The sequence below is a fragment of the Leuciscus leuciscus genome (assembly GCF_965113295.1).
Source record: "Leuciscus leuciscus genome assembly, chromosome: 15".
NCBI classification, from domain to species: Eukaryota; Metazoa; Chordata; class Actinopteri; order Cypriniformes; family Leuciscidae; genus Leuciscus; species Leuciscus leuciscus.
In genome coordinates, this window is record NC_138739.1 from 18,530,160 (window position 1) to 18,552,863 (window position 22,704).

Below are 22,704 nucleotides of genomic sequence, written 5' to 3' on the forward strand. Positions count from 1 at the left end.
TGAGAAATTACTCCTTTACCGAGATCCTAACCCTAACCCTAAGCATGTCTGCACATTTCAATGAACTACACAGCCCATGCTTCCTGTTCCACTGATAGAATGACAGAGATATGTGGGTAATGTAGTTTAAAACGTTTAGTAATAAAACAATAAATGTTAAATAAATAATATATTTAATGGACAACTGGATATCTAATTTTGTTCATTGTGCAAACCTTTATGACATATATGAGGGACAGGCTGAAATTTGATATTTTACTGTGAGCACTTTAAAAATAACCTTTATGCCAGCTTTCCATATATGTCTGAAAACTGTGGCCAACATTATTTATTAAACATAGTATAAGCAGTTGTCCAGCCAATTTTCTCTTTGATACACTAACCAGACTTTGAGTTACAGCCATTTGAAATGTGCATTTGTTTGCTCTTCTGGGGGCCATTGCTGGGCCCCTGGGGGTGGAAGGACAGTATAATCTACACAGATCTACACATACTATTACTATTACACAAGGATAATGCACCATTCAATAAAACAACAAAAAAACAGTGCCAACATTTCCTTTTCACCCCCTCTTGCTGCTTATATTCCTGACATCAGTGATATATAGAGTATACTATATAGAGTATACTAGAATGATCAACATGGATCATCATCAATTAAGCTTTAAGTATTTATAGCAAGATAGCCCACTGTAGCCTCTTGTTATTCACATAGCTTCCTTTTATTTCACTGCAAACTGGCATACATGCAAGTATGTGCAACTTTTGTTGCATTGTTGTGCCAAATATCATTAACCAGATCTAAATTATGTTCCAAGTAAAAAAATCATGGTAATTAATTATATTTAGTTATTTATAAGTTATTAATTATATGTAGTTATTTTTAAAGAAATAAGAAATGAAAATGTCTCAAATAAAAATTTATATTTACTGTACCAAACACAACTTTCAAAACAAAATAGTCACCATACTTTATTAAACAACACTTTATTGGAGAACAAAGCATACAGTTGATAAAGTAGCATAAAGACAAATGAGATTCAAGATAAATAAAAATGTGTCTTCAAAAATACATTAACATCATTTGAATCCATTCACAGCTGCTGAAGCCACAAAACGAGTGCCAGATAATCATATTCAGTCACCTACAGAAAACAGATTTGATATTGTGTTGGAAAATAATGATTCATTAGAAGAACACAATAGAGACATACAGGGAAGAGCAAGAAACCAGTTTAGCTGTGATAAACTGGTTTCTTGTTCTTCCCTGTATGTCTCTATCGTGTTCTTCTTCCTCGTCTAAACAGTTTGTTCAGTTGAAGAACAGAAGATGTGATCACTGATGTGGTGTAGCTTTTTCTCAACCAGAAGAAGAAGTCTCAACATCCCATTGTCAGGCGTTCTCCAGTCCTGGTCTGAAAGTAAAACAAAAAAACAGAAACCAAGTTGTTTAATGGACAGTCGGGTCAGCTTATGTTCTGCATGATTTAAAGCAGTGATGGTTTACTGCCTATTGTCTAGAAGTAAACTTGAAGACTTTGGTTAAAATTTTCAGATGTGCTTGATTAGGGTTGGAGGTTAACTCTTAACTAACCTCAAAAAGTAGAATGCAAAGGGCCAGAGTTGCCTGTTCCTTACATAAATTTATAAAGCAGCAGTCAGTACATTATATAATATACACATTGAAGTATATATATATATATATATATATATATATATATATATATATATATATATATATATATATATATATATATATATATTGCAGCACATAATATAAGCCAAGTACTGAACAAAAACAGTTTTAACCATATCAACAGCAACACATTTTAAAAGATTTTTTAGAAAGGCATGGTCTCTTTTGAGCCTTTGCCAGGGATGCTTGATTTCTTTCCAGACAACATACTCTTCTGTCAATTGTTTCAAGAGCTTCACTTGGTCAAAAACCAAGTGATAACCTGTACAATGTAAAATTGTCAACATCAAATTATGTACTACATATTACAGCATTGTTTCAATACAAGACATACCAATGGACTCACGCACTTTTCTGTCGTCTTTGGGCACCAGATGTTCCTTCCTCACCCGAAACAAAGGACTTATTCGATTAGCTTGCGTTGATATAAGGACTGGTCTTCCTTCTCGGCTGTAAAACAAGAAAGTCTCGACTTACTCTATTGTTCTTGAAACACAAATTAAGACAGTTATAAATAAGTTAATTTACCATATGATTCAGGAGAGAACATTTGATGAGTAAATACTGATATATTAAGAAACTTCACCTGGGAAGGGCTGATCACGGCAAGATTCGCTGCGACTCACTAGTAGCTCTTGTGAGGGTTGAGTTTGATATTGGTAAAGCTTTAAAAAAAAAGGACTAAGTAATCCTGCAAAACAGAAAGGAAGGTAATTTTAATACATTACTTGCAAATAGTCAGTTTATAACTGTAGGATATGTTTTCTGTAAAGAGTGTTGCATAATTAAATGTTAAAAGCATTTTTATGTATTAAGTTCACTGATATGTGGGCATTTCTATGAATAAAAGTATGTCTTTAATAGCAAGCAATAATCATGAAAATGATTTACATGCAAACGGGACAGTTATCAGCAGTGTAACTGATCTGATTATGACAAAATAATCGAGTATCTAATGTCATGTGACAAGTCAGATAAGCTTTTCCACTCTTGCAAACAGAGGTAGGTTATGAGGTGTGGAGAGACATCATGTATTACTGGAACATAAACAGACAGGGTCCAATTTACAATTAATATAAACTTTCTGACAGTGTGTGTGACATCCGACAACTTTCCAAGAAGGGGCGCAACTGATTTACAAATATCGCGATAAATATGTACAGGAATTGAGGCAGTAGCCAATGACAGCACTAAGAGTAAAAGCTGCAGGATTGTGTACGAGTATACAAATATGTACGAGTATCATACGAATTTGACAACTTGTTAAATCTTGTGAAATATCAAGACTTTCAGTCTCTGTTTGTACTGATTGGGCTATGGGTTTTGTGAGAAAAGTTTTAAGAAACAACAAATGCTTGATAAAATGTTTGATTTAGGGTTAAAACCAACACACACATACCATTGCGAATATTTGCCTTTGAAGCTGTCCGTCTCCTCCGTTTACTTCTCCTCCAACAATAATGGGCTGACTGAGTCCGAAAGGCCCTTTTGGTCTTTTCAGCTGAAAAAAGAGAAAAGAAAATATCATTATGTATAATATATAGGATTATTTAAAGGAAAAAGTACTGATATACCTTACAAATATTGGATGTTACATTATAAAGCCTTACAAACATGGCAAGTGTTGTGGTTAATATGCATTTACAACAAATATCACTTTAAAACTATCAATCAATACTGAGGTAAAAGCATGGTAAGTTTTGTGATTACTGTCCTTTACTAAACCAATCACAGTAAAACTATGGTTACTGTGGTAAAAGCATGGTAAGTGTTGTGGTTACTGTGCATTTACAATAAGTACCACATTAAAACTACAAATAGTGTGGTACTGTAAAAGCATGGTAAGTTTTGTGATTACTGTCTTTTTACTACACTTATCACAGTAAAACTAATGTTACTGTGGTAAAAGCATGGTAAGTGTTGTTTTTACTGTGCTTCTACTACAAATACAACTTTGGAAATAATTGTACTATTTTTAATCTGATATGAATATCTAGGCCTATAGCACGTCACGTGACAGGCAGTGTTAATCACCCTGTTTTGAATTAGAAAGCAATGAAACGCAAAGTCTCCGTGGAGATGGCAGATATAATGGCAGATTAATATCGACAAACAGAAAAGACATGATATCACACATTATAGGACAGCGTATTTATTTACTTACCAACATCTGACACACGTGAACTGATGCCAAATATCGCGATGTGTTCGGAACGAGACTTCTTCAGCGCGATTTCCTACTGATAAAATATAATTTTAAAAATATCAATAAACAGCAAAGCAATCCAGCTTCCCCGGCAATAAGATCGAAATAATAACATTAAAAAAATGCATAAAAATACATAAGATCTCGTGAATAAATGTTGATTAAACAGCTTCTCTGCTGCAAAGAATCATGCTGTTATCACGAAAGACGCTTCCCATTGAAAATACATTAGTTTAAAAAAATAAAAAATAAATAACGAAATAAACGTGTCCGTGGCACGAATCAATAGATTAAATTACGTGACCATATCACGAACTGCCGTGAGACTCGGTTGTTAAACTCACCGCTGAATGATCGCGTGCGTTGTTAAAATCACCGCTGAACGCGCTAAACATTTGCGGGGACTTTGATATCAGATTGCGAGGGGTTTTAATCATCAAAAACAAGTTTAAGGGCCAGATAAAAATTATCTGGGTGCCGCCATTTGACTCGCCCTGGCATAGATAATATTTTGTAGCCCAATGAGAAAAAAGGGAGTAAATAATTAAAACAAAATGAACAGCATTAGATGCTACGAAACCTGCTTTGGATTTATTATGTTCAGGACAAACGTAATATAGCACTGCAATAGATTGGCTATATTAGGTTAAGGACCAACGTAATAGCACTGCTTATATTAGGTTAAGGACCAACGTAATAGCACTGCTTATATGTTGGCATGTAACGTAATTGCGATTTGCAAAATAGTTTCCTCAGAACGTATTTCATGTGATACAGGGTTGGTTTAGGGGATTGTGGGCCCTACTTACTTTTACTGTATTTAAAAATGTATGGTCTTCAGCTTCTTCCTAAAATGTAATCTTATTTAAACACTTACATTTTAAATTTTAAACACTTACATTTTAAATTCACTAAATTTCATTTGTTCATAATTAACTAAAAGACAACCAAAAGCAGTGATATACCATAATAGACAACAACGAGGGCGTATTTTTTTTCTTCAAAGTGGGTAAACAAACTCGCCCACCAAGTTGGGACAGGTTCTCATCAATGTCTGTTTTAAAATCAAGTTTAACTTCTCTGTACGGTTCCAGTAGAGATATTGTCACGGTACAGATCCAATGAAGACGATGAATATAGAAAAGTAACAAAGAGTCTTTTAATAAGTAACTCAGAATACAACCATTAGGTGAGACAGCATGCAAGGAACAAACAATAACCAACAATGACAAAGGACATGAAGAGAACTTAAATACAGATGAACAATGATGACAACAGCTGAAGACAATGATTGATGATGATGACGAGATGACTGGCAGGTACGGGTAATGGCGAAGGACGTGCAGGTGTGGGCCAAGGAGGATGCTGGGAAATGTAGTGCAGACGGTGACTAACAGATGACAATGACGAATGACAGTGATGGTGACGATGACAGTGATGGTGAAAGCTATAGAGCTGCAGGTGAACATAATTTCCTATTTGACCAAAGAGAAAACAAAATTACAAATTAGGTGCAAAAAAAATCATACACAAAAATCTGAAATCAGTATTTTAGCACAGCATGCTTATAGTTCTATTTCAATTTTGGTATTTTAAACATAGCATTTAAAAAAACACTGCATCCATTCTTTTTTATTTTTGTCATCATGCAAAAAGTCACGAAAAGTGCAAAATTTAAAAATAATAATAATAAAAAATCATCAAGAATCAAAAAGAAGTATCAGATCCAGCACTGTGGGTCTGATGTCTCTCTTGTTCAGCTCTTGCATCTGATGTCATAAACCAGCACAATGAAAGCAGCCGAAGCGGCCACGCCCACCAGAGCAGTGACGACCAATCGGATCACAGCTTCAGTCCCTCCACAATAATGGACTTCATCTGAAGAGAGAACTTAAGCACAGAAAAAATTTTTTTTTTAGTAAATATACACTAATATAATACTAATGTACTGTGACAGAGATTGGTTGAGTAAATAAATCATATCACAGCTAACGTACCTGAACACAACTGACAGAGATCGGTAATGCAGACGTGTTTGGTCTGGTTGCTGAGAGGATTGTTCACCACACATCTGTAAGTGTTGTTATCCTGATATTCCACCTCCAGAGGTAGAGAGAGACTGATGCTGAGATCAGACACACTGATGCTGGACAATACACTGATTCCTTTGTACCAGGAGAGAGTCACATCACTCACATTCAACACTGAACACAGGACGATCCTTGATGATCTTTCAGCCGATAAAGAACATTGTGAAGTGTCACTGAAGATCACAGGAATGGGTACTGGAGCTGCAAAACATGAAATAACAAAAATAAATGCAGGGGTTCCTGGAGCCTCACAAAACAGCAGATCTTCATCCGTCATCAGTGCTGAATTACGTTTCAGACTAGTGGAAGTGAGGTGTGCTTATAGTGTCTTAATAGAGTATAGCGCTAATTACACACATAATTTTTGTTTTATTAGATGAGCTATGTACACATTTTAAATGGATTGATATCTACAATATTTAATGACAATACTTTTAAATAAGACACAATTGCTTTCAGATTGAATTTAGGCTTTTATTCATCAACGCACACATCAGTTAACACACAAAAGTGTGCATTGAGGGCGCATATCGACCGCTAAGGGGGCGCTCGCGAACACCCTTCTGAAGCCTAAAATGACAAATGAGACACCTTACTGGACTTAACGGACACACGGCAGCCATTTTTAAGTCCACAAGAACGTGGCTGCGACCGACATGGCATACTCTCTTGAGTACTTTGAATAAGTAATTACTTCACAACCGCTAAAAAAGTATGTTCTATATACTATGAATTTGTGTAGTATGAAGGTAATCCAGATGTAGATTGTTCTCGTGCGTCAAGCAGGTTCGGTTGAGCTTCTGTGTGTGTTCCCTGATCAATAAAATGAGAACTAAGTGTGTCGATTTAATAGGCTATTTTTATCATGACAGAAAAATTACAGAAATTAAAGAAATATTATTGTTTGGGTTAGTTATGCCTAATTCTACTTTACTTTGCAATGCCGTTTGATTGATTACTCATCAAACGGCAACAATAAAACAATTGTTACAAACAATAAAAGATACATAATACCGATTTTAAGCAGATAAACACCTAATTCATTAATTAGTTCACCACATCTTGACAGAAATAAAGACATCTCACCGTTGGTTATTATTATTATTATTTTTTTGTAATTGTTTCTTTGTGGGTACTGCACTGAAGGTCTGTTATAGCTATCTTTTTATATATGTTGAATTATCGATTGAAAAAAATTGCCTGTTGATTGAAGCTGCACTACCGCCTTGCGCCTGATTATTAATGTGACATTCGTCATGCTTCCGGTCTGAGGCTGGTGCTGCGGGTCTGCAGCTGGATACTGTATACCCAGTTTCTGCTGTGCGACTACCATGCCAAAACGCGGGAACTTCCGCCAATAGTTATAGGAATTTAAAAAACGTTCCTCCAGTGTGAAAGCCCCTTGTGTCTCCAAGCGAGACAAATGAATGACTGTGTCGTAAAAGGGTTCATTACGCGAAGCTTTTTAATACGGTGTACGTTGTGGCCATCAGGTGGTCAAATAATGAATATCACCTTCGTGTATAACAATTGAATTTAAACAATTGTTTAGCCGTACAGGAGTAGGCTACAGCCTGAAAATTATATGTATGTAGGCCTAATGTCCAATATAAAAAAACATCTTGAAAAATTGATAATTTTGAGAACGATTTTGTCATTTACAATATGAAAAAGGACATTAGGCCATATATTAATTATACTACACCTACCGTAAACAGTAACACTGAACGTCTTTATTAACGCCTTGTTATTGATAATGGTCCTAAATTTATAGACTCCACTGTCAGTGGTTCTGATGTCGTTGATGGTGAGAGATCCGTTTCTCTCCAGCTTCAGTCTGTCTTTGAATCTCTCATCATAATACTTTGGATTGCCCAAGTTAATTGTGTAAGCTATGCGACTGTTGTCAAACCTCCATTCGATCTCATCCGTCAACTGTACTTCAGAAACATTCGAGTCCAGAGTGACAGAGTCTCCCAGCATTACTGACTGAACTTCATGTGATTCAACCTGAAAAACACCTGCAGACCGAGATTACACGGCTTAAATATTTAAATAATGTAAATCTTCTTACCATAAGAAGTAGTAGGCTATTGTGTGTATTATGTAACTACTTTGTGATAGGCCTATGAAAAACAGATTTGTAACTTACCAACTAGACACAACAAAACGAGCAAAACAAACGTGCCAATCATTTTCGAGTCTCAAAATGTCACATAACAAGTCGGAAAATGTGATGTAATTTTAAGATAATGGATAGGTGTTTTTTTTTTTTTTTTTTTTTAAGTGATATTTCACAGATCCGCTTCATACTTCAACACTCTGCACGTCACCGTTATGTGCGCGCGCCTGTGGGCGTGAACTAGTGTGCAACAGTTGGTGACGTAGGCATCTGTTCAACCAATGAGAATTTTAGAGAGTGAGGTTCAGAGCTCTAGGTCCGGTTCTTCTTAAAGAAATCCACCCAATTAATTAAACTTCTAAGTAGGTTAATAATAAAACTGACATTGTAAATAACGTTTGCATCCAATTGCAATTGTGTAACAAAGAAGCTGATAAGGACACTTTATCTATAATAAAGGACACACTATCTATAACTATGAATAACTTATTTTGTGAATAAACATTTTGTAGTGACATTCTGCATGATTGTTATTCCATCCATCAGTTCTCCATAACACTTATCCTATATGGCCACATTAGGGTCTATGCAGCATCTTGGGCCGAAGGCAGAGGAAACACTCTGGACAAGTGGCCAGTCCAGCAGGACTATTTTTTCTTGTTTATGGTAATCACAGTATTAAACTAAATATAGGCCTAAAATATATTTCAAGAAAATTGAGCTTGGCTTGTAACTTAATTTATTGTGGGACACCACTTTTGTGTATTTTTTGGTGTATTGTTATGTCTTATTAGGTAACATAATCTCAAATAATTTCAATAATTTCAAATAAGTCAACATTTTTTAAACATTTTCAAAGCCCTTGCATTTAGACATATCATCAGTGACGTACAGATGTTGACCTCACAACTGCAGTAACTCTCACCAAAGTAGAGGCGACCGCTTTCTTTGTTTTATTTTCCTTTGGACAATAGACTGTTTGGACCGCTTTGAAATAGTGTGATGATGTAACTCCCTCTTTCGCAGAGTGTGTGTGTTTGGTAGTGAACACTAGAGAGCGCTGACGACCTGTAAAATTCTGCACAACACTATTTTTTATTTTATTTTTTTTATTTTATGTGTGAATAATAATAATAACAATAAGCTTATATTGGCTATACTGTTTTAGCGGAATACAAAATACAGATCTCAAGTAAATCAGGCATACAGTGTCTCTGTGTCTCTTTCCTGTCGGTCGGTTATGGGTGCGGCTCAGAATAGACCATCAGCAGATGCACATTAATAACTTCTTATCATTTATCCAGTCAGATATCCCTGAAACATATATTAATATGGATTACTTAAAAAAAGACTTAATTTGCGGTATTCAGTGTCACTAGGAGAGGGCGGTACAACATAACGCTTTTTGACTTTCTCTCAGTTTGTGTAAATCTACTTAGGGTTCAGACATTCAGAGTATTTATTTTTCCCCACATTAATTTCACACGTCTAGTATAATTATGTGGTTTTGTTTTATTAATACAGTGTATACTTTTTTTCTTGATATAGGCCTACCCCGAAAGAATGGAAGTGAAATGTGACAACATGCCCCATAGGTGGAGCACATTAGGCTTGTTTGAGATGAGCAAAATCTGCGCAGAACCGATCACCAGTGATCAGCGCGAGATGCATGCCGGTTAGAAATGTGTCCTAGGTCGGTCCGCCTGGCTCTGATGTCATGCTGACGTGACGTATGTCAAAAATCTCTCGCGAGTGCAAGGCGGACGTGTCGGATTCTGCAGTCGAGCGCAGTTGCTCTCCACCGACTGCGCTGATCAAAAGCACGATGGGAAACGACTTGCTGACGACACAGCTTAATGCTCATTGGTTTAAACAACTGTATTGTTCTCTTTTAAAATGTTTTATTTTAAAACTCTAATATCATGTTTTATGTCAATGTGATGTTATGTGTGAATATTCCCAAACTATCTGACAGTGCGATCTCTTTGGGTTATGCAATTTAATTTTTATAAAAAATTAAATAAAATAAAAACACATATGTCTGTATAAAAGAAAAAAATATTGATAAACATGTATTTGGAATGGAATTAAATAACAAGTACTTTGGGTGTCTTGTTCATTTGATTTATTTTCATATAAAAGCAACAGAACTTGAATTACATTCAGTTTATTAGCAACACTGTGCACGAGTGTGAATCCCGCGATATCCATCTTTGATCTCGCAAGGGTCAGATCCACTACGAGAAGAGAAATCTGTCCGGCTTGCCTGCGCTTTTTTTCACTCCTCCCCTCACTGCAGCGCCTACTCTCGCATACTTTTCAGGCGAGGCAAGGCGCATCTCAAACAAGCCTATAGTAACATGACCACGTGACAGCTTAAAATGCTATTTGATCTAATAAAAAAAATATACAAGACAAACTAAAATATTTTCTCCATAAAATACCATTATTAACTTTTTTCATACAAAATAATAGCATTTTTTAATAATTAATAAGTAATAATAACTTTAATAAGTTTGACAACGAACACACCAGAAAACAGCTATACAACATAGTTCAAAACATAATAATAATTAATAATTTCTGAACATTGTTACTCAGTCTTTATTCACCTTTTTCTCATGTTTTATCAATAGAATTCATAAAAGTATATAATAATATATATCATAGTTTTAATAGGTGCTCATTGTAACGCAGTGTGACAACATGCCCCGCCTGGGCAACTGGAATTTAAACCTGGCTAGTGTCTTCTGATAGTTAGATCTCTGTTAAATAACAGATATAAGATTCAAATAATATCAGATTTCTCTAATTTTAAATAAACACAAAAAACAGAGATGAAAAATTAACTGGATTTCTGAATTTTGGCGCTTTGTTTTTTCTCTATAGTGTTGATATGGCAACTATAAATACACTAAGTTTCGTCATGCTAACATGTGTGGACGTATTTAAAACAATGGTGTTACAACCTTTGGCCCAGAGCTGTTTCTCTTATTCACTTGTGTTATTTTTCACAAGAATATGAAGATGACATAAAGTACACTGTAATTCTCTACCGCAGTGTACTACGCTTTTACCTTTAGCACTGACACACAACTCTCATACGATGCTGTTATTTTTCTTTCCAGAATGTTCCAGCACTTGTTTGGTTTGATCTACTGCTGTATTTGGAAATGCACAAAGAGTCGAATCAGACGTCAGTGTTGCTGGATTCACTACTTTATTTTGAACAATGAATCAGTGTAGAGTGGAACTCTGTAAAGGAGACCGGGGACAGTTGTAACGGGATGGGTGCAACATGTCATTTTTATCCAATCAGAAACAAGTTAGAGTGATGTCACTCATAGACCCTCCCCCCACCAAGAAGACAGTAGACATATTTAACATCTGCTGCTGCATTTATTGAACAAAACTTGTTTTGGAGGTATGAAACTAAATGTATTTTTGTCATACTGTCCTGACATTTTGTATGAATGAATAAAAACGTACTTAGTTTGAATTATTGTTTTGTTGACTTCTAAGTGACATGGTTTGCATGTGTCAAAGTCAGTGTGTCTATATGATGTTCTGTCATGGCTGATAGGGTTGGGGACGGTTGCAACATGTTATAAGTTGCATGCTTAATAAAAGTTTGTTGCATTGCAAGTTGTTCAATTCTCCCTGTCTGACACTGACATATGGAGAGATTGATCAGCATCTGTAACTCCTGCACACTGAATCTATGTAGGCCTATGTTCTACACATAAACAAACAAAACTCAATAACTGTTATTTGATAAATATCACTAAATAAATTAATTATAGGCTACAATAATATTAGTGTATACATAAATAATAACAGTTAAAAACAGTTAATATTTTCAGAATTCTATATATGCTCATTGAGACAAAAAGCTAAAGTTAATTAGTGAGATTTAAGGTATTTTTAACATGTTGCAACCGTCCCTGATTGTGTTGCAACCGTCCCCTGGGTCGGGGTCAGTTGCAACATCTGGCTTCTTCCATTCAAATTATACTGTGAACGATATGTCATATGTAATCATCTTTAAATGGTATGGGTAATTAGCAGACAGATGCAAGTTTAATATATACAAATTTGGTTGGTCTAGTCCAAATAGTTCCCCTAAAGGAAAATAATGCCTTTGTCCATTCACCCATCAGTCAACCGCACACACACAATAGTAAACAGGAGCAAGACGTTTTTCCACTCAACAGAAACCACATTCATTTGGGTCAGTCTGACACTAAACTAACATGAAAAAAACTCAGACCGCAGCACTTTGACCCAGAAATTGAGCTACATGAGTTTCAAAAACATTCTGTGGAAACAATGTGTTTCTTGCATGACACTTTGAACATGAAAATGTATTTTCTGCAATGTCCTTTTTAGCTGATATACATCATGTTGCTTATAATTCCAGTGGAATGTATGAAGTCCCAGTTTAGGGGATTGTGGGCCCTACACTGTAAATGCAAACATGGTATTTAATTAAAAAGAGTAAATTGACCTTAATAATTTTTTTTAACCTGCTAACACTCACTTTTAGTAAGTCACTTGTACTTTGAGGTTGAAAAATCTTACCAGCTCAGTCTACTTGAGCTGGATTCATTTAGAAAAAGTAAGTTTATGACCTGTGGGCATGCGCAGATCAGTCCTCTCTATGCTAGACTGCGATATATGGCCACGCCAAGACCCGCCCTTGAATAGCTACTATTGGCTGAAGGAGAAAACCATAATTTTAAGCCACCATTTTGGTGATCAGTGTTTGTTTTAGTTGGGCTCTTGACCCTTATTTTATTAATTTTAGATTGTGTTTGGCTGCTGTACCTGAGTTATAACAGCCAGATGAACAAATAGAAAAGGTGATCTGATGGTGTTGGTTGTGTTTTAACATAATCGTTATTTCACAATCATTTGCCCTGATTTGTTGAACTCATATAGAGCCCAATTTCTGAGTTAGGTTTACTTTATTAATTATAGCAGCTCTGTCCTTGTACAGCATAATATTTTTAGCCTGTTCAATTTTTTTTATGTAGGCACACACAGACATCAAGAATTAGCGTATGAATCTCAGCAATGGTGACAAACAGATCACCTCTGATCATAAGCTCATTATTTATTCATGCAGCAATGCATGATGGGAGCCATGAATGAGTTTTGATTGGTTGCATCCAGAATGCACTGCAACATGCTCTATAATTGTCACCATTGTTGAGATTTGCAGGCTGATTATTGATGTCAATGTGTCTAAAAACTAAATAAAAAATTAATATTTAAAAAAAATTAATAATGGAAACTTTTAAAGGGGTGGTAAAACACGATTTCACTTTTCTAACCTTAGTTAGTGTGTAATGTTGCTGTTTGAGCATAAACAACATCTGCAAAGTTACAACTTTCAAAGTTTAAAGCAAAGGGAGATATTTGCTTTTAAAGAAATCAATTTCTAAGAACTACAAAAAACGGCCAGTAGGGACTACACGACATTCCTGCGGGCTTGCTGACATCACTAAGCCCAATATTTACATAAACCCCTCCTCCGATGAAGGATTCGCACAACGGCTAGTCCTGAAAGATGGAGCAGTTCCAACTTTAAAAACAGAAACTGTTTACGGGCCACAACCTGTAAGTATGATTTATTTTTCGTCGTTGTGTTTTCCTGTGATAGTTCGTATTGTTAATTGTACGTTGTAGCAAGGAAGTAAACGAAGGACAACGCTGTTTGGCTCCACAAACCAGTTTGTTAAATGCTAACATTAATTCATACTTATCCGACAAACACATACAAACTTCTGTTTAATATCACCAGCGCAGCGAACTTGGAATGTTCGTGGTTGTTGTCGTTTATGTGATCAGTGTAAATTATTCTTTGATTATAGCTTTTATGTATTGTTTATCTACATGCTTGTTTATCTACAGGCATGCTAAACATGGTTTTGTGTTTGATTTGGCTACTGTTGTAAAGCCAATGTTTAGTGTTCGTATTGGATTAATAGTTCAGGCGACAGATATTTAGCTACAATCGTTCTAAATATACAAAAGTAAGAGTGTCATATAGCGATCTGCAGTCTTAAAAAAACATACCTTTCTGAAACGTCCTTTAACAGCCGTTCTTGCACAGATTCTGCTCGATCCTCTCCACTAACATTATCTGGGTCTGATTCGGGCTCAAACTGGTATGGCAATATTGACGCCGTTGTTTACTGAAGCACAAACTACCGGTAAAGATAAGGGGGCGTGACGTTTCCGAACAACGTGCACTTGGAGGTTAGCGAATCACAACACACTGGGCCAGCTAACCAATCTGAGCCCATTGCGTATTTTGAAGGAGGGGCTTCATAGAACGCGGAAATCATCCGACCGTTTTTACAAGGAGGGACAGAGCAGTGTAGAATAATGGTTAAATATGTGAAAAATAATGCGAATTTTTAAAAACGAAGCATGAACACATGTTACAGTGCACCCCACAAACACAATCAAGCCTTCTAAAAAAGGCGTTTTACCACCCCTTTAAGAAATTCTAAATATTATGCTGTACAAGGACAGTGCTGCTATAATTAATAAAGTAAACCTAACTCAGAAATTGGTTTCTTTAAGTGAACTTGAAAAATGAGTGAGCAGAACTAAAAGTGTTAAGTTGTAGGTATTTAGTAATTCTAAGTGGGGTTAAATTTATATCAAGCAATCCACACAAAATGAAAAAAACTAAGTTAACACTAAGCATGGCTATTAAGTTACATGAACTTAAAAAAACGTGCTAGTGGTACTACTTGATTTAGTACTGCACACTTAAAATAAACAAGCTTTTCTAACTCACTAATCTTAAGATTACTTTGCTTAATTTTTTTGAGGCAACAAGTTTGCATACTTTTTTTAAGTAAGGTCAACTAATTACATTTACAGTGTACTAACTTTTAATTTATTTTAAAATACATGGTCTTCAGTTTCTTCCTAAAATGTAATCTTACATAAATACTGGTACTTGCATTTTGAATTCATAATTAACTAAGGTCAAAAGCAGTGATATTACCATGACCTACTGAAGGCGTAGGGGAGAGCGGGGCACAACCCTGCGCCTGTTTTTTGACATTCTCAGTTTGTGTAAACTTACTTAGGGTTTAGAGTATTTATTGTTCATTTATTTATTGACCCACATGTGTAGTACAATTATGTGGTTTTGTTTAATTAATACAGTGTATACTTTTTTCCTGATTTACCCCGAAAGAACGGAAGTGAAATGTGACATGCCCAGTATGACAGCGTAAAATGCTATCTGATCTAATAAAAAATAAATAAACAAGACAAATTAAAATATTTTCTCAATACAACACAATCATTAACTTTTTCATATAGGCAAGGCAAGGCAAGTTTATTTATATAGCACATTTCATACACAATGGCAATTCAAAGGGCTTTACATAGGAGAAATTTAAATAATTAAAACAGTTTAGAAAAATAAAATAAAATAAAATACAGTACAGTACAAACAGTCGGACAAACAGTGGCACAGTGCTCATTCAGTAAATGCATAGCTAAACAGAAGTGTTTTGAGTCTGGATTTGAATGTGACTACAGTAGGAGCACATCTGATCTCTTCTGGAAGCTGGTTCCAGCTGCGGCTGGCATAATAGCTAAAAGCAGACTCACCATGCTTAGAGTGAACCCTTGGTATTTCTAGCTGATATGATCCTAATGATCTGAGTGATCTGTTGGGTTTATATTCAGTGAGCATATCTGCAATGTATTGAGGTCCTAGGCCATTGAATGATTTATATACCAGTAATAATACTTTAAAATCAATCCTAAATCTAACTGGGAGCCAGTGTAAAGACCTGAGGACTGGTGTGATATGTTCATATTTTCTGGTTCTGCTCAGAATCCTAGCGGCAGCGTTCTGTATGAGCTGCAACTGTCTTATGGTCTTTTTGGGAAGGCCAGTGAGGAGTCCATTACAATAATCCACCCTGCTGGTGATGAAAGCATGCACAAGTTTCTCTAAGTCTTGTCTGGAAACAAAGCATCTAATTCTTGCAATATTTTTGAGATGATAGTATGCTGATTTAGTTATTGCTTTGACATGACTACTGAAACTAAGGTCTGACTCTAGTGTCACACCAAGATTCCTGACTTGATTTTTAGTTGTTTGACCCCTAGAGTGAAGGAATGCGTTCACCTTGAGAACTTCATCTTTGTTTCCAAACGCAATGACTTTTTGAGACAGTTTTGTGACAGTTTTGTCTTTGTTTAATTGAAGAAAGTTTTGACACATCCAACTGTTGACTTCATCAATGCATCGGCACAAGGAGTCAATGGGGCTGTAATCATTAGGCGATAGGGCTAAGTAGAGCTGTGTGTCGTCTGCATAGCTGTGGTAAGCAATTTGGTTCTTTCTCATTATTTGGCTCATTGGGAGCATATACAGGTTGAACAGGAGTGGCGCAAGAATTGAGCCTTGAGGGACTCCGCATGTCATGGATGTCCACTCAGACTTATGGTCTCCTATACTCACATAATAACCTCTCCCATCTAAGTATGACCTGAACCATTTTAGGACTATCCCAGAAAGCCCCACCCAGTTTTCCAGCCTGTCAAGAAGTATGTTATGATCGACAGTGTCAAATGCAGCACTGAGGTCGAGTAATACCAGCACTGATAATTTTCCTGAATCAGTATTTAAGCGAATATCGTTTATTATCTTTATGAGCGCTGTCTAACCAGGAAACCAGATTGAAAATTGCCAAAGTATCCATTCGAGCTTAAGAATTTGTTCAGCTGATTGTTCAGCTGATAAGTTGAAGACAACTTTTTCAATGATCTTGCCTATGAAAGGAAGATTTGAGATCGGTCTATAGTTGCTTAATATGGTCTTATCCAGATTGCTCTTTTTCAGGAGGGGCTTGACAACTGCACTTTTTAGGGAGTATGGAAAACTCCCAGAGAGAAGTGAGGCATTTACCACTTCTAGAAGATCTGCTTCTAAACTGTTTAACACACTTTTGAAAAAAGATGTGGGAAGTGTGTCAAGGGCGCATGTTGATGTTTTAAGGTGCTGTACGGTTTCTTCCAAAATTTTGCCATCAATTTCTTTGAAATCAGACATAGTAACTACTTTCTCAGGTGGTCTGATCTGTCTGACCCCAGCGCAACTCAAGGATGTGCTGATCACCTTTCTGATATTATTGATTTTGTCAGAGAAGAAGGAAGTAAACTCACTGCACTTGTTGTCTGAGAGCATTTCACTGGGAATCTGGCCTGGGGGGGTTTGTCAGTCTCTCTACAGTAGCAAAAAGAGTGCGTGTGTTGTTTAAATTGCAGTTTATAATATTTGAGAAGAAAGTCTGTCTAGCTTTGCCTAGTTCCATATTGAAAGCATGAAGGCTGTCTTTGTTGATGTTATAATGGACTACAAGTTTTGTCTTCCACCACATGCGCTCTGCTTTTATGCATTGTCTTTTCATAATTTATGAAATATATAAAATAATGTCATTTTTTAAATAATTTTAAATTAAATAACTTTTTAGTTTGACAACAAGCACAACGGAAAACACAGCTATACAGCATAGTTCAAAACATAATAATAATGAATAATTTATGAACATTGACCCTCAGTCTTTATTCACCTTTTACTCATGGTTTCTCAATAGAATTCATAAAAGTATAGAATATCATAGTTCTAATAGGGTCTCATTGTAACGCAGTGTGACAACATGCCCCAGCTGCACAACTCAGATTTAAACCCGGCTAGTGTCTTCTGATAGTTAGGGAAGCATTAAAGAAGTATATCAACTGTTCAATAACATATATAAGATTAAAATTATATCAGATTTGTCCAATTTTTTTAATAAACACATAAAAACAGAGATGAAAAATTAACATAAGAAATTTACTTTTGCTGTGGTTAAATAAATGTTCAGTGATATCTTCAAAAGATTTATGATGCTTTTTTTTCAACTGGCCCCGCGTTAGGTTGTGCGTATTGTCATCCCTATTTTGAAATAACAATAATAGAGCAAACTGTTTGTTGTTGTTTTTTTAGAATTATTTTGTTCAGCCAGTGTCCCTTTATGTTGCATCAGTAATCCAGCAGATGGAGACAAGTTGATGGCCACTTGACAGCGCGTGCACGCGACAGGAAGTAAGTGCGCAAGTCTGCCCCATGTCTTAAAAATGCCAAAGTGCAGTGCCCTTAATGCACACTAAACCCACACATCTCCAGTACCGCTTCAGAGCGTTATGCATTATGTCCGGGAACTCATGTGCCCAGTAAACTCTTGCAAGACTATATGGCAATGCAAATTACCTATTAATTGTCATTTAAGTGAAATTACTGAACTTAAATATACAAGCTTGATAAAAATGATCCTTCTAGAAGAAAATTTCAGATGGCACTTAGAGGCTTTTGCATCTGAACTCTTCATATAGTATTTTATACATTAATGACATATATCATTAGCCCAACATTATCCCATATTGCATATCTTTTTAAGGTAGGCTAATTGTTATAAGAGGTAAAAGCTTGATTCTGTGTTCAACACCTGGAGCTCCAGCTGTGTCATCTGCAAAACTGCCTTTTTTTTTTTTTTACAACAGAAACAACACATGATGAGATGTACACGGTCCTCAGGCCATAATTACTGTAAGCCTACTCAGAAAATAATAATAATCAAATAAAAATTCCAAATAAATGACAAGATGACATATGTTTGAAGATATGAATGTGTATCGACAAAGAGACTGTAGGTCACAGAGATGAGCTTTAAACTGATTTCTACAGAGGTTTTGGCATTTACTCTTAACCCCAGGAACAATTGTAGATCTTTTCAGCTGTAAAGATGTTTTAGGCTGCTTATGATGTTATACCTTTTTACCTTTAGTCCAAATGAATCACATGTTAAAATTAAAGAACACAAATTATCTCATCAAAATCACTAAAGGCCATGTACACACTGTAAAGATTCAGCAGTGACACATTTAAATATGGGTATGAATCGCCTAAAAGTGTGTGTAAGGGGTTTGTTCTTGGAAGGCTACTATGCAGAGTCCTCTCTTGAAGTGTTGCCATGTCCACTTATTATAAGCATCTTGTGGTTTGAGTTTGGCTCATAATGTGATCAAGTTTATGGAGTTATTAAAGTGGGGAAGTACAGGTTGCAATATTTTTGTCTTATTTATATAAATATAAAGCATTTGGATTTATTTATGATTATTTTGGTCTTGTGTCTTGATTGCCTTGTTTTATATTAATATCTGGCAACACGAATGAGACGAGGCTTGCACCTCTTTCCCTGTGATTTTCCTGCTCATTCAGAAGAGAGAGGGGACTTCTCAAAATGAAGGATGACTAAAGTCTTCCTCAGCACTAAACGCTAGAATGAGGCATTTGTATACTTTATATAATAGGCTACTATTAAAAACCTTTGTATTAACTGGTTTTCTATCAATGCAGTGCAGGTAACGACAACCATCTGTGATCTCACAGTGGATCACATTATACACAGCGCTTAGCATTATGTGATTCATTTACATCAACTCCCCCCAAATTTTTTTGTCTTGCATTGTATAGTGAAATAAGATAAGATCAGTGCCGATTAATTTTCTGCTAATTCTTGTTCATGAATTGGAATGTATGCAAAGGATTATGGGTGATTGGAGGACGCTACGGATACACTTGATGCTTCCTTCAAAATAAGCCGAATGAAGGACGAATTGCATACTTGCCTACTATAGAAGGTGAAAAACCGTATGTGACAAAATAAGTATATCTGATTCACAGTCCTCATGAGTAGGCAAAAAGTCCCCGGATGACCTAATACCGTGATTCTGAAGTGTGCATGAATGATTTCACCAAGTATGACATCTTTGTTGATCCTAGAATAACATTCCAATCGACCGAGAATTAGATTTGAAAGACAAGTTTACAGTTTATGTAAGTTTAAGCTTACAAATAGGTTTAGGTGCTTCTACATCAGTGTTCCTATCCTTTCCCTCTGATCTGAGGGATAACTCATGGGTTGGGTTAGCTTTAGGGTTAGGGATATGGGTAGGATTCGATTTTCACACTGGAATGTTGTTCCGGATCAACAAAATATGTTGACCCAGGAACGTGTCTAACTCGGCAAAGTCAGGACATGCGCACATGAAGGGCACTTTACTATCCCATGAGGCTGCGGGAGAGAATTTGTGAATGGCAGTGAAGCAACGCAACTGATGCCGTAGATCACATGACAGTGACAACATGGTGGAGTACGTCCAAATTTCATTCATATACACATTCATACTATATATAACACTTTTTTAGCGGTCGCAGAGTCATTACTTATTCAAAATAAGTATCTACTCAAGATAATACCATTTCAGACGCAGCCCTGGCTATCTTTAAAGGATCCTTCAAATTGAGATGTTCCTCGACAGAGCTTTATGATGTGGCGGCTGAGATATGCTCCCGCTTGAGAAAGAGAAGCACCCGTACACATCTCTGATGTGCTTTTAAATATATACATCATTAACAACTAGTTGTTCAGTTCGGTTCTGTACAAACTGCATAGAATTTTTGTAAATGTGGCGTTGACTGGAGTTAATTCAGTTGTAGAATGTGATTGTATCTCCTGTAAATGACTGAACTGTGTGTATCTGGTGAATTGACAACAGAGTTTAGATGCAGTGTGTACATGGCCTTAAATCTAAACGCCATACAAAACAAAACAAACTTAGCATGAAGAATTGGATTAACGTCTCGTGACGACACCTGCGTACACCACCTCTTCCTCCTGTGTAACAGTCTGAAAGAAAACACAAAAGTTACAGAGACGAATGCTTAAGTATCAGAGTGAGATGTTTTTCAAGAACAGTGCTAGTTACCACTAAAGAAAACCAAAGAAATCCCTCATACTACAACTGTCATAAAAACTACATTTTAAACGCACATTTAAAAACTGTATTTTAATGCATGCATATTCAAGAGAAACATTTGACTGTAAATTATACTGAAATTATTAAATTAAACTTTCATGTCACCGTTATGACAACAGTCCAATATCACTCTATTGAACATTATGCTATAATTACTCTCAGCTATTTTACTCTCAATTCTGTGTAGTTTTACCACTTTTTGGTTAGTGTTTTCATGAAGGTTTGACTAAAAAGCAATATTTCTAATGAAGGCCACACTCATTCACACTCTTTCTCTTTCACAGACACAAAAATGTCTTCACAGATATTTGCTCCGGAAGTCCAGTTTCCTGTGGAACTGTCTGTGTTTCAGCCTGCAGAAACACCCTGAGCTATTATAGGCCTAACGTTTTTACCCGTAAAGAGTACGAACCCTTATACTGTACCTCAGAAATAACACTCTGTGCTGTTCTCTCTTACTCCCTTCTCTAGATTACATGCCATTTATTTTTCCTATCAATGGCTTCAATGTATCTACTCAAATTTATTTAGTGTCTTGGATCTAACACAGAATGCCGATTTTACAAGCAATGTACAAGCAATGTATTAAATGTATCAATGCTATTTACTGTTGAGTTTGTCAGTAGTGTCTGTTTAATTTACATGTACATTTCCCGTCAACTGCATCGGCATGTTAACATCAAATTTCTTTCCAGTAAAAGGCAGAAAATTACATTCCCACATTTAAATGTTACTTTTGCTTTGAATGAATGAATGAATAAACAAACAAACAAATAAATAAATTAAATAATTTAACTGAAGGACTAGGAGTAACACTGAAAAATAAAATTAGTTATCAATTTAATAATTGGAAATAAATAAATCACTATTTAAATAGACAAATTAATGATTGTAAACTGTCAAAATCTATTTAAAAATAAATAAAAATAATTTAAAAATAATGAATTGTTTTCAAAGTGTTCCTATTATGCTATAAGGTTCCTAATTGTGTTTTGGAGTCTCCAACAATATTACATGCATTTAATGTTCTCATATTATACATTGTGGCAAAAATTAGATGAGCAAGATCTATTCACAGCTGTTATTTTATTAAAGGCAAAAAACACTCAAAATACTCAGAATCTCAAAATACATATTATAACCACTGGTATAAACATGCGAGATCAGCTTCAACAGTGTAGCTTCTTGTAGATGTTGTTCACGGGCAGCCAATAAAGACCATAGACTGGCATTACACACTATACGCAGGTTTAAGGTTTGTAACAGGGAGTGAGACTGGAATCACAGCTATATTACACACTACATTACCTTATTTGAAAAAGCAAAATAGGGGCACTTTAAATGAAAAATAGAAATTAAAACAGAATTTTAAAACAATTTATTTCAAGTTTTGAAAAGTATCCAAATAAAACTACACAATAGTAAATTATTTACATTTATATTTATATTTATATTATTACATTTGCGACTTGCTTTTATTTGTCCTTTTGTCAAGCATGAAGCAGTGCCCAACTACTTTATACCAATGTAGTAGAACTCGAAACTGAACAAAGCCAGACTTGGACTCAAGCTGTTTTTTCAGGAGCATTTGGACTCGGCCTGGACTCGGACTACCATGAGCTGGACTTATAGTCATAAAAATATGGTCTTGGACTCGGACTTCAGAATGAGAACACTGCTTTAT

At 35.7% G+C, this 22,704-nt stretch overlaps 3 protein-coding genes and 1 long non-coding RNA gene across 7 annotated transcripts in view; 1 reads left to right on the plus strand and 3 right to left on the minus strand.

Moving 5' to 3' along the window:
* The window catches only part of LOC309475595 (uncharacterized protein), a 374,444-nt gene that overhangs the window by 255,543 nt on the left and 96,197 nt on the right, over nt 1-22,704 (plus strand). The gene's annotated exons all lie outside the window — the stretch shown is intronic.
* Nucleotides 958-4,659, minus strand: LOC309476545. 3 transcript variants are annotated; one of them, XR_014198257.1, is made up of 6 exons: nt 4,169-4,659; nt 3,861-3,936; nt 3,096-3,197; nt 2,283-2,387; nt 2,047-2,146; nt 958-1,415 (listed from the first exon to the last, which is right to left on the minus strand). It is a non-coding gene; the product is annotated as an uncharacterized lncRNA (long non-coding RNA). The 3 variants fall into 3 exon arrangements; XR_014198258.1 differs by having other exon boundaries at nt 3,861-4,659; XR_014198259.1 differs by having other exon boundaries at nt 2,031-2,146; nt 3,861-4,659.
* On the minus strand, nt 5,452-8,313 carry LOC309475666 (CD48 antigen-like). Of its 2 annotated transcripts, none has more exons than XM_082138573.1 (4): nt 8,145-8,313; nt 7,702-8,013; nt 5,900-6,193; nt 5,452-5,780 (listed from the first exon to the last, which is right to left on the minus strand). In XM_082138573.1, the coding sequence occupies exons 1-4, from the start codon at nt 8,185-8,187 to the stop codon at nt 5,659-5,661; spliced, it is 771 nt and encodes a 256-aa protein (XP_081994699.1). In that variant the 5' UTR covers nt 8,188-8,313; the 3' UTR covers nt 5,452-5,658. The 2 variants fall into 2 exon arrangements, with proteins under 2 accessions (XP_081994699.1, XP_081994698.1); XM_082138572.1 differs by having other exon boundaries at nt 5,452-5,792.
* LOC309475658 (CD48 antigen-like) overlaps nt 5,452-22,704 on the minus strand; it is a 91,477-nt gene continuing 74,224 nt past the window's right edge. The window contains exon 5 of the mRNA XM_082138561.1: nt 5,452-5,545. The gene's annotated coding sequence lies outside the window, so the exon portion shown is untranslated. The remainder of the gene's footprint in view (nt 5,546-22,704) is intronic.